This window comes from Copadichromis virginalis, linkage group LG10 (assembly GCF_057382275.1).
Source record: "Copadichromis virginalis isolate Kocher_CV1m ecotype Utaka linkage group LG10, C_Virginalis_male_GT1.1, whole genome shotgun sequence".
NCBI lineage: Eukaryota > Metazoa > Chordata > Actinopteri > Cichliformes > Cichlidae > Copadichromis > Copadichromis virginalis.
The window spans coordinates 28,335,976-28,349,132 of NC_140627.1; the positions used below are offsets into that span (position 1 = coordinate 28,335,976).

A 13,157-nucleotide genomic window follows, 5' to 3' on the forward strand; every position below is an offset into this window, starting at 1 on the left:
AAGAGGGAGGATTTTGCTGAGCTGTGACTCTCCATTCCCACTTCCTTACCTTCCTTCCTTCCTCCCCTCAGATGCTACATTTACATCTGGCTGCTTTACTCTATTCAGCCACCGCAGAGTCGCTGCTACAGCTTGAGATTCGCATGCCATGCAAAGGCAATTCAGTGTGTGTGAAATGCTTTTGTAGATGTATGGCACTGCTTTATAAAATGCAATAAAAATAAAAAACCCTCAATAACGGCAGCTGTTTATGATGTTTATTGGTGCAATAAAGGAAAATCTAAGTGACGGCAGTTAGTCCTGCAGCTGTGTTATGTTTTATTGAAATTTTTGTTGAAGTAATAAAAATAAATCCCCTTTCCTTAAGAGTTTTTTTAAAAATAGAAAATTATGTAACTAAGCAGACTTATCTCTGAAATCTGGTCACTCGTAGCGCAGAATTTAAAGGTTTTTAGGGTTATAAAAGTGCCAAATTGTGAGCACTGAACTTGAATATGTGCCCTTGCCAATTTCATCTGGCTGCTGCTTAAAATTTTACCACTAAAGATGCCCTTTAATATATTAAAACATGTAACAAAAAAAGTACATCAGAAAAACAAACCAGAAACACTTTGCAAGCAAAAAGTGCAGCCGACCGTCATGTTTTTCGTATCAGTGTCGGAGATTTGTGATGTATGATGTGTATCCACTAAATCTGACACTCCTGGCTCTGCATATGAATCAGTGTAATCTGCAGAGGCACTTGTTAATAACACTTCCTGGCATTACAAATTACTTTGAATATTACTGCATGCATGAGTGTGCGCGTTGGTTGAGGACATGCTGGTCTCTTACCATGATTGTAGTGACTACAACGGTTCGATTTTCCATGCCAGAAGTGTCATTTGGAAGCAGCGGAGAGTCCTGGATCAGCACCAGTTTGTCTGCGTCGTTCCAGTAGCCAATCTGTAGTGAAAACAAAAACATGAGATCAAGCTCCGAAGCGTGCGTAGATTCATAATAATATGCTATATAATCCACATGGTCGGGTGGGTGTATGTATTATGTATTATGATGATGCAATCCCTAATACCGTGGGAGCTATTTTACTTGATGCAAGTGGATGTAACTGGAGAGGAAAGCTTTGTTTTTACTGCAGCGTGAAGCTTAATTTATGCAGCTCAGTGTTGGCGTTACAAGTAATTTGTTCAAATAGTGGACACTTTTCTATCATACTGTAGGCACCCTGATAGTGATCATATTATATTATTTCCCATTTATTAATTATCACTTTTATACTGTTAAATTGTTGGATACTGTTGGATGTTTCAAACAATGGGATCAGGATTTAAGTAAAAATAATCCAGATGAGCCAAAAACTCTAACAGCTCGCTTTGCATGTTTCCTGGCATGTGTATGGTTTCCCTTATATGGTTTCAGACATGAGCCAAAGCTGAGATCAGGAGGTGTGGTTTACAAGCACTACTTGGGGAAGCCCAGCAAAGGGCAACCAATCAGAATAAAGTGTGCTTTTAGGGAGGTGTGGCTTAAAGAACGGCATGTATCATTGGGCTAATATAACAGTCAAACGTAGTACACACATATTGTGATATAAAACAAGAAGCAACATACACTGTGTGACATATAAAGGAAAAATCATTATTATTTTTTGGAGTAATTCATAATGTGCATGGGCTCTATAGAGAGAAAAATGTAGAGTAATATTAACTTAATGAATGATTTTTATAAATGTTGACTTTTATAAATGTTTTAACACTTCAGTATTTTATAAAATAGAGGATGAAAAGGCACCATTAAATACAAAAATACAAGGATAAAGTTAAAAGTGACAAAATCGCAACTCCGTGATTCCTTTACTTTCTGTTGATGCTTTGAAATGTATCTCTTGCTGTTGTGCAGACTGTGACGGCTCATGTTTCACATACGGTGTAAGTGACCTACATATGTCTCTGTGCACACGAGGCAAGAGGCTCAAGATGATGAAAGCTGATGAATCCAGAGCTTGGAAAACACTTTTAAGAATACCTTGGGTTGAGATTCCCAGGACCGGGTACCTTTATACTAAAGTTGGCAAGAGTAAGGCTGCAACTATTTGAGCTATTAATACAAGAGTACAACAGTATTTTTAAGTATTTTTCCCCAGGCACAGCTGTGAAACTTGGTACAATGTCTATTACTAATTGCTAATGACATCTTCTCCTGACAGGAGGTGCTGTTTAAAAAAAGCACATTAAACTTTTTTTCAATTAACTTCCAGGTTTTAGTTATTTAGTCCAACTATACGTCACAAATACATAAAGTATCATCATATCACGCTGAGGAAAGCCAGTTAAAGACAGTAAGCAGTACCATTTGGCCTTAGATTAATATACTTCACACAAGATGCCAGTTTCAAGATCAATGTGGTGTAATATCATGCTCAGCTGACTTTACTGTCTTCATCCTTCATCCAGAAGTCCTTCAGAGGCAAACTGACTGAGCAAAATTGACAGATAGGTTTGCTGTGGCTGTAATATCATAAAATTCTTTCAGTGGAGCATTTTCAGCGGGGCGAAGGCATTTAATTTGCTGCAATCATCTTTGTGCACATATTTATTTCAATTTATGGTAAAAAAAAAGGCCTTTATTACTTAAAGGAAACCACAAACAGCAGGCACCAGGTAATAATTCAACATGTAGATAGCCGTCGATTGCTCTGAAGTAGTCATTCTCGACTTTTAAAAAAATTACAATAACTGCTAATTCAGCACAGAAATAGACACATGGTTCGCTCTTTTGTTCTCTAGATGAGAGTGGCATTTCTGTACTTTGAGACACGTCTCACATAGCTATGTTTAGTCATGATTTTTATTTTAATCTGATCTAAGCTACTGATGGTGGTATGGACTCACAATTCATAATCATATTTGCAGGTGGGAGTAAAAATGACCTGCTGCTGATGAAAAAGGACCCTCCCCTGTCAGAGGCATGGTTGGTTCCCTGTAGACATGAATTCTTCTGGTGCTTTTATGTTTTTATTGGGGCAGGGACAAATTTTGGACAAATTTTGTCCACGCCCTGAAGTCGACCCTTATGAGCAGCTACAAGTGAGTCATAGTGTAGGTGCTGGGAATAAGCTGTGATTGGCTGATCCCTCCAGTGTGCTGAGGCATCAGTATGATTGAGGGCCACGGAAAATGTAGGAGAGAGGCTGTGACCCACACATGCACACACACACATATATAGACCGTGTCCTGACGGGACCCTTGCCACGGCGAAGGAAGACAGGCCAAAGCAGCTTTTGATTGATGGGGACTCCTCTCTGCCTCTCCTCCCCCTCCCCTCCACCTTGATTGCTTTCTATTTCATTTCATCCTTTTGGCATCACTCTCACAAGTGCCCTCTCTCTCTCTTTCCCCCCATTTCCCTTGAATTTCATCTACAGACATCCATCCATCCTCTCAAACCAGCAAGCAAAAGATGCTGCAGCTTCCCCGCCACCACAATTTACTTATGATAATAGAGAGCAGCACACTACATGTCGTATCATCCCACTCGCCCAGATACTTCACATGAAGGCAGTCTGCACGAATCTACAATGATTTATGGATGAATGAAGAAGGTTTCCGATTTAGTTATATTCAAGCATGCACGCCCACCAGAGCACGGGTCTTTGAAAATTATACGACATCGTGTTTAGGAATAAAGTTGCTCGCTGGAAACCTGCAAAATCTGTAACCTGTTGAGCTACATACAAGACCTGTTATGACATGCTGTCAGGCACATCATTCAGAGAGCCAGATAAATAACACGCATGGCAGAGTAAACTGTCTAACCTTAAAACAAATTCTTAACGTCACAGTGCAGTTTTAATCTAAAAGAATCCCCTGCCTTTATAAAATCCTGACCACATTGTGGTTAAGCAGCTGATTACACACGCTGGGCTGTCAGGCAGGGTTCCCTCATGGGATCATAAACATTTTCCAACCACTAATTTGGTGAATCCTGCAGCGTTGGATGAAAAGACTGATTTTTACGTCTCCTCAGAAGGTAGCAACAGATCACGTGTCACTGGGATAACACTGTCAGATTACTAAAAAGGAAATGTATATCGTATAGATACATATGTGACAACTTTAAAAATACTAATCAATAAATCAAACGGGACTATTTTTTTTTCATGATAACCAGTGATATGAACTACCGTACTGTCTTTATTTTGCTACTAATTGTAAATGCTAAATATGCATACCTGTATTTAATTTGCATTAAATTCAAATATATAATTTCAAATTTCAAATAAAGTTGCTTTCACACAGGACGTGGCTGCAAATTATTTATTTCTGTTTTTGGCTTTCTGCTGTTATTTATTACAGCAAAGTGGGAGTCTGGAGGGGACTTTAGCCTTTGCTATTTGGGTCGCCAGCTTAAAAAGGTGAGCCATAGCTGCTCCCCCATCCTGTGCTGTGTCCACACAATAGCCAAAGCACAGGATGCTGCTCGGGAGATCTTTCAGACATTGCAGGAGTGACATTTGTTGAACTTTGACAGCTCTGTGCTGTGAAGACTGCCAGCGTGACCAATAGAAAAGAGGCATGTAGCTGACAGCACTCAAGGAAGGAAAATGGAGCAAAAGTTAATGTTGTGTGCCTTCCTTCCCTGAATTATTCAAAACAAGTTTGTGTGAGCGAGGCTTTCGGTTTACCGGGTGATCTATGCTCCCATAGATTCATGGCCACAAGCTGTGGGTAGCAAAATGAGATCATGGAAAAAAGGGGTGGAAATGAGCTTCCTTCCAAAGGGTGGCTGGGCTCATCTGTACTAGGGAATTATACTTCAGTGGGAAACCTCAATGAAACCCTACAGCGTAACCTCCCTAGAAACGCAACAAGACATTGTAATTTCTGTGCAATTTCTCGCTACTTTGTTGCTTTGATGTTTTAATTATAACCATCATCTCAATAAAAGAAAAGACAATCATAGCATCAATATAAGGACTCAGATGACAGCAAATACCTGGATGGCGACTGATGAAACTATTGGAAATGACATTAGGGAATGTCAAAAGAAGTGGAAAAATGTGAAGGACTAAAGTGTTTGACCCTGAAAAAAAACCTCATCACAAGAAAGAGCCAAAAAAGTTTCTGTTGGACGGCGCTGGCTATAAAACGCATGGACACAACCACAGGGTAACTAACATGTAATGCACCAGAAGAAGCATAAATGCTGGCCTCAGTGTCGGCAACTTATGTAGGTTACATCATATCTTCTACAAAGGTCCCCACAGAAGTCTAAATCAGGCCTTAGAGACAGTATGAGAAGCTTGGTCATCTGGGAGGTGCTCAGAGTGGAGCTGTTACTCCTCCACATGGAAAGGCGCCAGCTGAGGTGGTTCGAGGGTGCTTCTTAGGAGCCTCATAGATGAGGATTTTCAGGCATTTCCAACCCAGAGACAGAGCTAGAACACAGTGGAGAGATTGTGTCTCTCAGCTGGATTGGGAACGTCCCATCAGAAGAGCTGGAGCTGCTTAGATTGCAGCAACTAGGTCTAGGACCTGTATTAGCAGCACAAAATGGATTGAAGTTTGAGTTTATATTGGGACCACATGGGGTGTATGATGATTTCATAGTCGTGTAGCTTGTTGTAGGTCTGCAAACAAACTGGATTTCATAAGTCAAATGTGTGATCATCACCGTTAGCCAAATATTTATCCACAGCACAAATGAAAGCAGTGTGGTGTGATGCTTTACCCGTCTGGGTCCATTATTCTTCAGTTCAAACACGTCCATAGTGTAGTTGACCCTGCGGCCATAGTGGTCAAACTGGACATTACCTGTTAGTCCCTGCAGCCGGACCTGCACACAGAGGGGGACGAAGACATGTACACACCAGGACATGATATAGTTCCACATAAGCAAATATTGTTTTAGTACACAAAACTGTTGGAAGAAAAGTGCAGCAGGCTGTATCAAGGGATGACACTGCATGCTGCATGATTTGAAGAGTCTGGGAGATTTTATTTAATAAGCAGATGTTCACTACTCCTTTGAGCTTATTGTTGATTTAACCAAGCCAGCCAGCTCTGTCTTCTGAGCATCAGCTGAAACACACTTTCAACTGGTTTGAGGGCGTTTAAAGAATAGTTCAATATTTTGGGAAATACGCTTTTCAGAGAGTGAAGCTTTTCTTAATATACTTCTTTGTGCTCTAAGGGGCTCCGCTGTATCTAAAAGTGCAACTGCATGTTGAGGCAACGATCGTGAAGATCAGAGAGCGTCTCCTTTTCAATAACAGACATTCGAGCAGAGGCTCACAGCCACCCGGGCTCTCCATTAAAGGTTTGAACAAAGAGGAAGTAGTGAAAAACCTTTGCCGATTACCTCCACTTATGCTGCGTCTCACCTGTTTTAGAGTGCGCTCCATATCGATGCCCTGGTTCCACGGGGCGGCAGGGTTAGCGAGGCAGTCGCCGGCGTTCCCCCGTCTTGAAATGTCCACCTTTTGCCTGCGCAGGTTCCTGAAGGCCTCGGCCATCACCATCACACCATCGTATGTCAGCGCCGAGGTGTACTGCGAGACGAGAAGGGGCGATCAGAGATGTTATCCTGCGTTCAGGGGTAGGATGACTCCAGGCCTCAAGGGCTGGTGTCCTGCAGATTTTAGATGTGTCCTCAACACATCTGGTAATGAACAAATCATTTGAGTGAGGTGTGTTGACCCAGGGTGATGCCTCAAACTTGCAGGGCACGGGCCCTTGAGGCCTGGAGTTCCCCACCCCTGCTGTATGTGGTCAATGATGGAAAATGTGTCTATAAAAGAACAACTTAACATCGAATAAAAGCTCTTCAGGATGAAGCAGACTGTATTGAAAGGAAATAAAACCCAGCAGGGACAGATGCCGTGGTTTGTAAATTACAGTCTTTGTAGCCCGAGGCGACTCCGCTGCTCTGCCCGTTTTGGGTAGTGCTGGGGGACGCACACCAGGAAAAGGTATGAGGCCAATTAAATACTGATTTAGCTAGACAGGCAAAATGTTCTGCAATATTTGCTGGTCAGATGTTTTTAAAAACAATCTGCGTAAGGTCGCCTCCGAGAGCGTGCTGACTTTCTGCAGGGCCAAGCAGCACGCGGTAACAGCCTGGCTGTTAGAGCGAGGCAGCAGTTTTACTCTGCTCATTATTTTCTAGATATAGAAAAGGAGGAGAGCACATTCCCCACAGTATAAACCTCCCAATTTCCCCTAATCTGTCTTTGACCTGAAGACTCTGCCTCTGCTTCTGATTATTTGGGTCTACAAAAAAAAGAAAAAAAGAAAAGCACTCGCCTCTCTCTCTCATGAGCAATACATTTCCCTAAAACTCACCTCTGGCAGGGCAGAAAAGTAATTGAGTGAATGAGGAATAGGCAGGAAGACGCAGAGTGGGTGGGTGGGTGAGTGAGGGGGGATAGAAAGGGGAAAAGGAGAGCGTTTTGTCCAGCCGGGAAGCAGTCTGGCATTAATTATCCCGAGTAGCAGGAGTTCATTAACTTTGCCTCCGGCCGGGGGTGAATCCTATTCATTAGCCCACTGCTCACGGTGACATTATGGCTCTCTGCAGAGAGTCTGCTGCACTCCATCCCCCTGTTACTCTTTGACAAGCTGCCCCAAGTAACACACACAAACAATCACAGAGTGGGATAAACTCACTAACAGTCACCGCAGCTATCGGCTTCTTCTCATCTTCATCCTCACTGCGAATGCTGCCAGGAACTTCGTTATTTATTTTTTTTGCAGCTGTGTGCTCACAACCAGACAGACACCAGAACAAATTGAATTCCTTAAGAAATGTTGGTAAGTCAGAGGTCTTTAACCAGGCCAGATGAAGAAAAGTCTACATAATGTTTGCAATCTGAGGTTAGACACTCTTTCTTGGTTTAGAGAAAGAAAATCCTCTGGCCTTACTGAAGATTTAAAGATAATCTGTCTCGGGCATAAAAGACGAGATGTCAGGTTATTCGAGTCCTGACTCGAGTATTTCAATGATTGCCTTTTTAGTTTTTGGAAAACTGTGCATCACAAACAAAGGGTGTAACTCACCAAGAAACCAAAAGCACTGCAGGTGTAAACTCAATGACTTACACCTTTTATTACTGTGTATTTTAATCTACACAGGGCCATAATTTACAAAATTAAGATCCTGCTGTATTAATTAAGAAGCCACTGAAACCAGGGGTAGCTCTGACCGAGAAAACATACGTAAACAGCAGAAACATGTGAAACAGAAGCTTTTTGTCTCCAGCTGAAATTATACCCTGCATAGTAAATCTTTCCAACTCTGATTATTTACAAAATGAACATATTGTTTTATTCAACAAGACCTGAAACTGGTGTTTGGGAACATAAAATCATGAGGAAATGGTTTAATGTCGTTATTATGCTAACAGTAATGTCACTTTCTCATAGATTTCTATGCAATCGCACTTCTTTCTGTCACTGGAGAAGTCGCCCCCTACTGGCAATAACAAAAAAAAATTGCAGGTTTTCGCTTGAAGTTTTTACAGGACCCTCTGCAGACTGCAGTCCCATAAAAACTAAACACATCCCATGACTCAGCAGGTTGTAGAACGACTTTTAACTGCAATAACTTAAAGTCATTATTTTCTTGATGACTCTATTTCTGATAGATGGTCTTACATTTGAATCTAGAATACTAGAGGAGTTCATGTTGCAGTGCAAGGTGCCCCAGTCCTGTGACTGCAAAACAAAATCAAGACATCAGCCCTCTACCAACATGTGATGGTATGAGGTGTTGTCCTGTGTACTGTGATTAAATATCTCCATTTTGGTCTCACGTGTCCATTGTTCTGGACTTCTCGTGGTTTGTCAGATGCAACTTTGAAAACCTTTGCTGCCGTTGTCTTTTTAGAGAAAAGCAACTTTCTCCTGATATCCCTTCCAAACTAGCCACACTTGTTCAGTCTTGGCTCTAATTGTGCTTTCATGAACTTGAACATTTGATATGCTAACTGAGGTCTGCAGAGTCTGAGATGTAGCTCTTTTTCCCCTCCTTTCTTTTATTGAGCATTGCACAGTCTGACCTTGGGCTGAATTTGATGGAATCACCACTCTTGGGAAGATTTTGGCATCTGAATGCTTCATACCAGCAAAGTGGCAAAATGTCTGCTTTTATAGATCCGGTCATATTTGCTGATGATCAGTTCATCAAGAGACTTTCATTAAGAGCATTTGCTACTTACACTTTTAATTGCTATGGAAGCAGTAAGCCTGTACTTAGTTTTTCACTGGGCTGTATAAAATCCTATCTGGATCTTTTTGCCTATAAATCTGCAATTTCAAGCTCTGGAGTTATCATTTTGATATCCAATCACAATGCAGGAAGACCTGAGAAAATCACATGGGTTAAAAACAGAAGAAACAAATACTATCATCTAGCAATGATATCTGTTTCTGGCATTATCATTTTATGAAAAAGAAGCAACAAATTCCTCGGAAAAATGCAATTATACCAGAATAATGCTAATCAGGGTCACCTCATAAATATAACTGAAGTGACACCAAAAATTAGCCAAGGAAACAGCTTTATGCATCCAAATAAACTGCTTCACTGAATAGCGTTAATTAATAATTAGTTATTTCAATCATCAAAGTAACAGTTACACCCAAAACATCTGCCTCTGGCTTCGGATTTGAGGTACTGTGTGCTAACTAACTGATAATGCGGATGATAAGCCAACATGATTTTATGGAGCGAATCTGTTTTGATTTACTGAGGTGTTACACTGTAGGAACTGTTGAGCCATATTAACATGTAAAAGATCCCTGGATGAGTCAGGAAGGGCAACTGGAATAAATAAACTTGTTTATTTAAATTAGGTAAGAAAACTCATATAATGTCCTTTCTGGATAAATTAAAGTGAAATTTGGCGCGAGATGTGCTTTAAAGAAGATTAAAAACTAGCAAAAAACTTTTTTCAATTTTCACTCTGCATGTGTTTATACAACAGTTTACATTTAATCATTAGCTTTTATTAATCTCTGGCTGTCTTCCACATCATGTCTTTTGTCCTGCCTCCTCCCCCAACCGGTTACAGTAGATTGCTGCTCCTCCCCCAGTCTGGTTCTGCCGGAGGTTTCTTCCTGTTAAAAGGGAGTTTTTCCTTGCCACTGTCACCGAGTGGTTGCTCATAGGGGATTTCCTGTGTTTTATTGTAGGGTCTTTACCTTACAATATAAAGAATATAAATGAACTGAACTGAAATTGAACTAGTGACTATGATTTAATGCATTTATAAAAAAGCATACCATCAGATTTATATTCAGATTCCTCCTAATAAACCAAAACAGCAGCTTCACTGAGAGATACGGAGTAAGTTAATGCACTGAAAGGCTGTTTGTGTTTGCCGCTGCAGGTTAAAATAAGACTGTGTATTAATGCCAGGCGTAAATGAGGTATAACATCTCCAGTGTTGTCCTTGTCATGCCAAGCTCACTGTAATACACTGAATAAGAATATCCCATTTACTACCTGACGACTCCTGGAACTTTTAAACGCCAAGTCTTACATCTGTCTTTGCAAAGTGAGTAAACATGCCAGGAGGAGGCCTAACTCACTGTCCTGTTAATATATTAGCAGAAAGAAGGGCTAGCTATGACTCAGGCTGTGGACAACTTAGTGGGGAGCAGAGTAATTTAGGCTGAGTGGATTTCCAGGAGAGAGAGCAATTTATCAAGAAACTGAGTGGGGGAAAACACAAAGACACACACACACTCACACAGATATCACAAACACACACACATTTTGTCATGTGAGATCGCCCTGTGGTGTAAACTTTTAATTTGAACCACCCCAATCCATCAGATACGCACACGCTACATGCACACTAGCGTCTTGACTCACACCACTTCCACTCCACTGCATCTGGTTTTTAAAATAGAAATCTTTGTTGGACACTCGGATCTGCTCGAGGGGGGAGTTTCGCTAACCGTCATGGCGTGATGCCTTCTTGCCCCAGTGCTATTCGCAATCTGTGTGACTGAAAAGGATTTAAAGTGGGTCAGTCTGTCACGTCGCTGCTCGGCAGCAGTGGAAGAGGCAGGAGGAGCGTTATCGATATTTTTTGTGGGTTTTTTTGATGCCAAACATGATAACACACATTCATATTTTTCATCTTACATGGCAGCATCCTTAAATACATTCTCTTTATTTTGTTTTTCGGCTTTCAACTACCCCAGCAGGATTCTTTAAGGAAAATGGTTTTGCATGTTTCAGTCCATTACCTACAAATAGCACGCACACTATTGTTCATATACAGGACATCTGTTTTTAGATACATTTCCCACCCTCCAGGGCCCAAATGCATAAAACTCTCTCTCAGATTTATCACCACAGTTCTCACAAAGGCAGAAATGTGCACAAAGCTTTTCCATCATATTTGTAAACTTTTAGAAGCTCATTCTAAGATTTAACCACAGATGGAATTAAACAGCCCCTTATTTGCACCACAAATTATGAAATGCCAGTGACAAGAACTGAAAAAGAAGAAGCGCATCATTTTGTCATCATTTAAAAGGTATGTCCTTAAAGGCATTCTCTGGGGGAGTGGACAAAACGCTACATTGGTTGAGATCTCAGTTCAGAAATCAGACACACACACAAAAAAACTGAAGTAAAAAGGAGAACTAACGCTATCAGCACAAGCAGCGGGACCCATACAGTTACAGATAATGATAATAACAATAACAAGACAAAGTAGAGAAGACGAGGACAAAATTAAGTACACACTAAGTCATTTGTAGTAACATTTGTGAATGGGTGTTATGTAACACCTTTCCACTTAACCGAGCACTCAGGGTGCTTTCTACCACACACATTCACACGTACAGTGCTTCCTTATCGCTGCTTAAGCACTTTCTAACATTCATGCACGCACTCGGGAGCAAGTCCGGGTTTATATCTTTCCCAAGGATATGACTGGAGGAGTCCAGGGGTAAAAATTGATATGGCATAGTATTAAAATATTATGAAAGGGACACCAGCACTTAACATCTAACTTTATTATAGAAGAATGAAGTGAATGGTTTCAAATAACCCTTAAATACACAAGCAGTCTTTTTTTGGAGCATTTTCTTATTTATCTTTTGACCTGGAAATGAGTGGATTTATCAAATTTCACTAATCCACTGGATAAGCTGAGACTGTTTACTTGAATTTATTGGCATTGATGTTTGCAACTAAACACTTAATTATAATAATAACAAGCTGACCATATTAAAAAAAAGAGCAGTATGCTATGTACAGCCCGCTGTCCATCTCATAATATGCTACACAAGCAGTGCTGATGTTGCTAAACGCTTTGCTTTAATATCAAAGGATCTCTACATCTTCTGTACTTTGCAGTGAAATTTTCACTTCACAAATTATGGGGACAGCAGATTGTACAGGATTTGGATCAAATCACTAGAGGTCTGCAGGTAAAACTAGTTGTGCTGTGGGGCTTAAGACAAAGGCTTGTGTTGTACTTCTGCTCTGATTCTGACATGACTCACCTTGGGCGGGGCGTCCGAGCCCGGGTACTCCCTCTGATCCAGTTTATTCCAGCGCTGCATCAGTTTGATGACCATTGGGTTGCTGAAGTCGACCAGCTGGAAGCCCGTCACGTTTGCGCCGCCATGCATGAAGCGTTCCAGGTTGATGTCTTTAAAACCCTTGAGGGACAAGAAGGGGAAAGAGCGGTCATGTCCAGTCACAGATCCATCAGTGGCAGACAGAAACAAGCATGTGGCAGGAAGGACGATGAGGGCAGAGGTATTGCACTTAACAAGTGGAATATCAAAGCCGGTAACTACCAACTGACTGCCACTCGTAAACATCAGATTGAATTTATTTACTGCACTCTTCAGCGTCTATAAGAGAGTGCCACATATCACAGCAGCAGCACTGGAGGCAGTGAGTGAGGAAGACGTGGTGAGCTGTGCTGAATCTCACAAGACTGTGATCACAGTCATTATAAATGTCTCTTAAAGCAGGGAGTGGATAAAGTCTTTGATCCTGTAGTATACTGCCATCATACAAAATATCTTCAGGTTCTTCTGGTTCACATCGTGTAACAAATGAGGAAAAGTGTAACTAATAAAGTTGATGTTTGAACAGTTTTCCAAAGCTAAAAGTGATATTTT

The 13,157-nt window shown here is 41.1% G+C and overlaps 1 protein-coding gene across 4 annotated transcripts in view; it reads right to left on the bottom strand.

The window, feature by feature from the left end:
- Positions 1 to 13,157, bottom strand: part of LOC146700728 (glutamate receptor 4) — a 157,649-nt gene that overhangs the window by 46,474 nt on the left and 98,018 nt on the right. For all 4 annotated transcript variants that reach the window (XR_014922600.1, XR_014922599.1, XM_085470954.1 and 1 more), the window contains exons 6-9: positions 12,528 to 12,686; positions 6,383 to 6,550; positions 5,731 to 5,835; positions 835 to 945 (exon numbers count right to left, since the gene is read on the bottom strand). Coding sequence is in view for 2 of the 4 variants with exons in the window: in XM_085470954.1 (XP_085327080.1) it covers positions 835 to 945; positions 5,731 to 5,835; positions 6,383 to 6,550; positions 12,528 to 12,686 (543 nt within the window). In the remaining 2 variants the exon portion in view is untranslated. The remainder of the gene's footprint in view (positions 1 to 834; positions 946 to 5,730; positions 5,836 to 6,382; positions 6,551 to 12,527; positions 12,687 to 13,157) is intronic.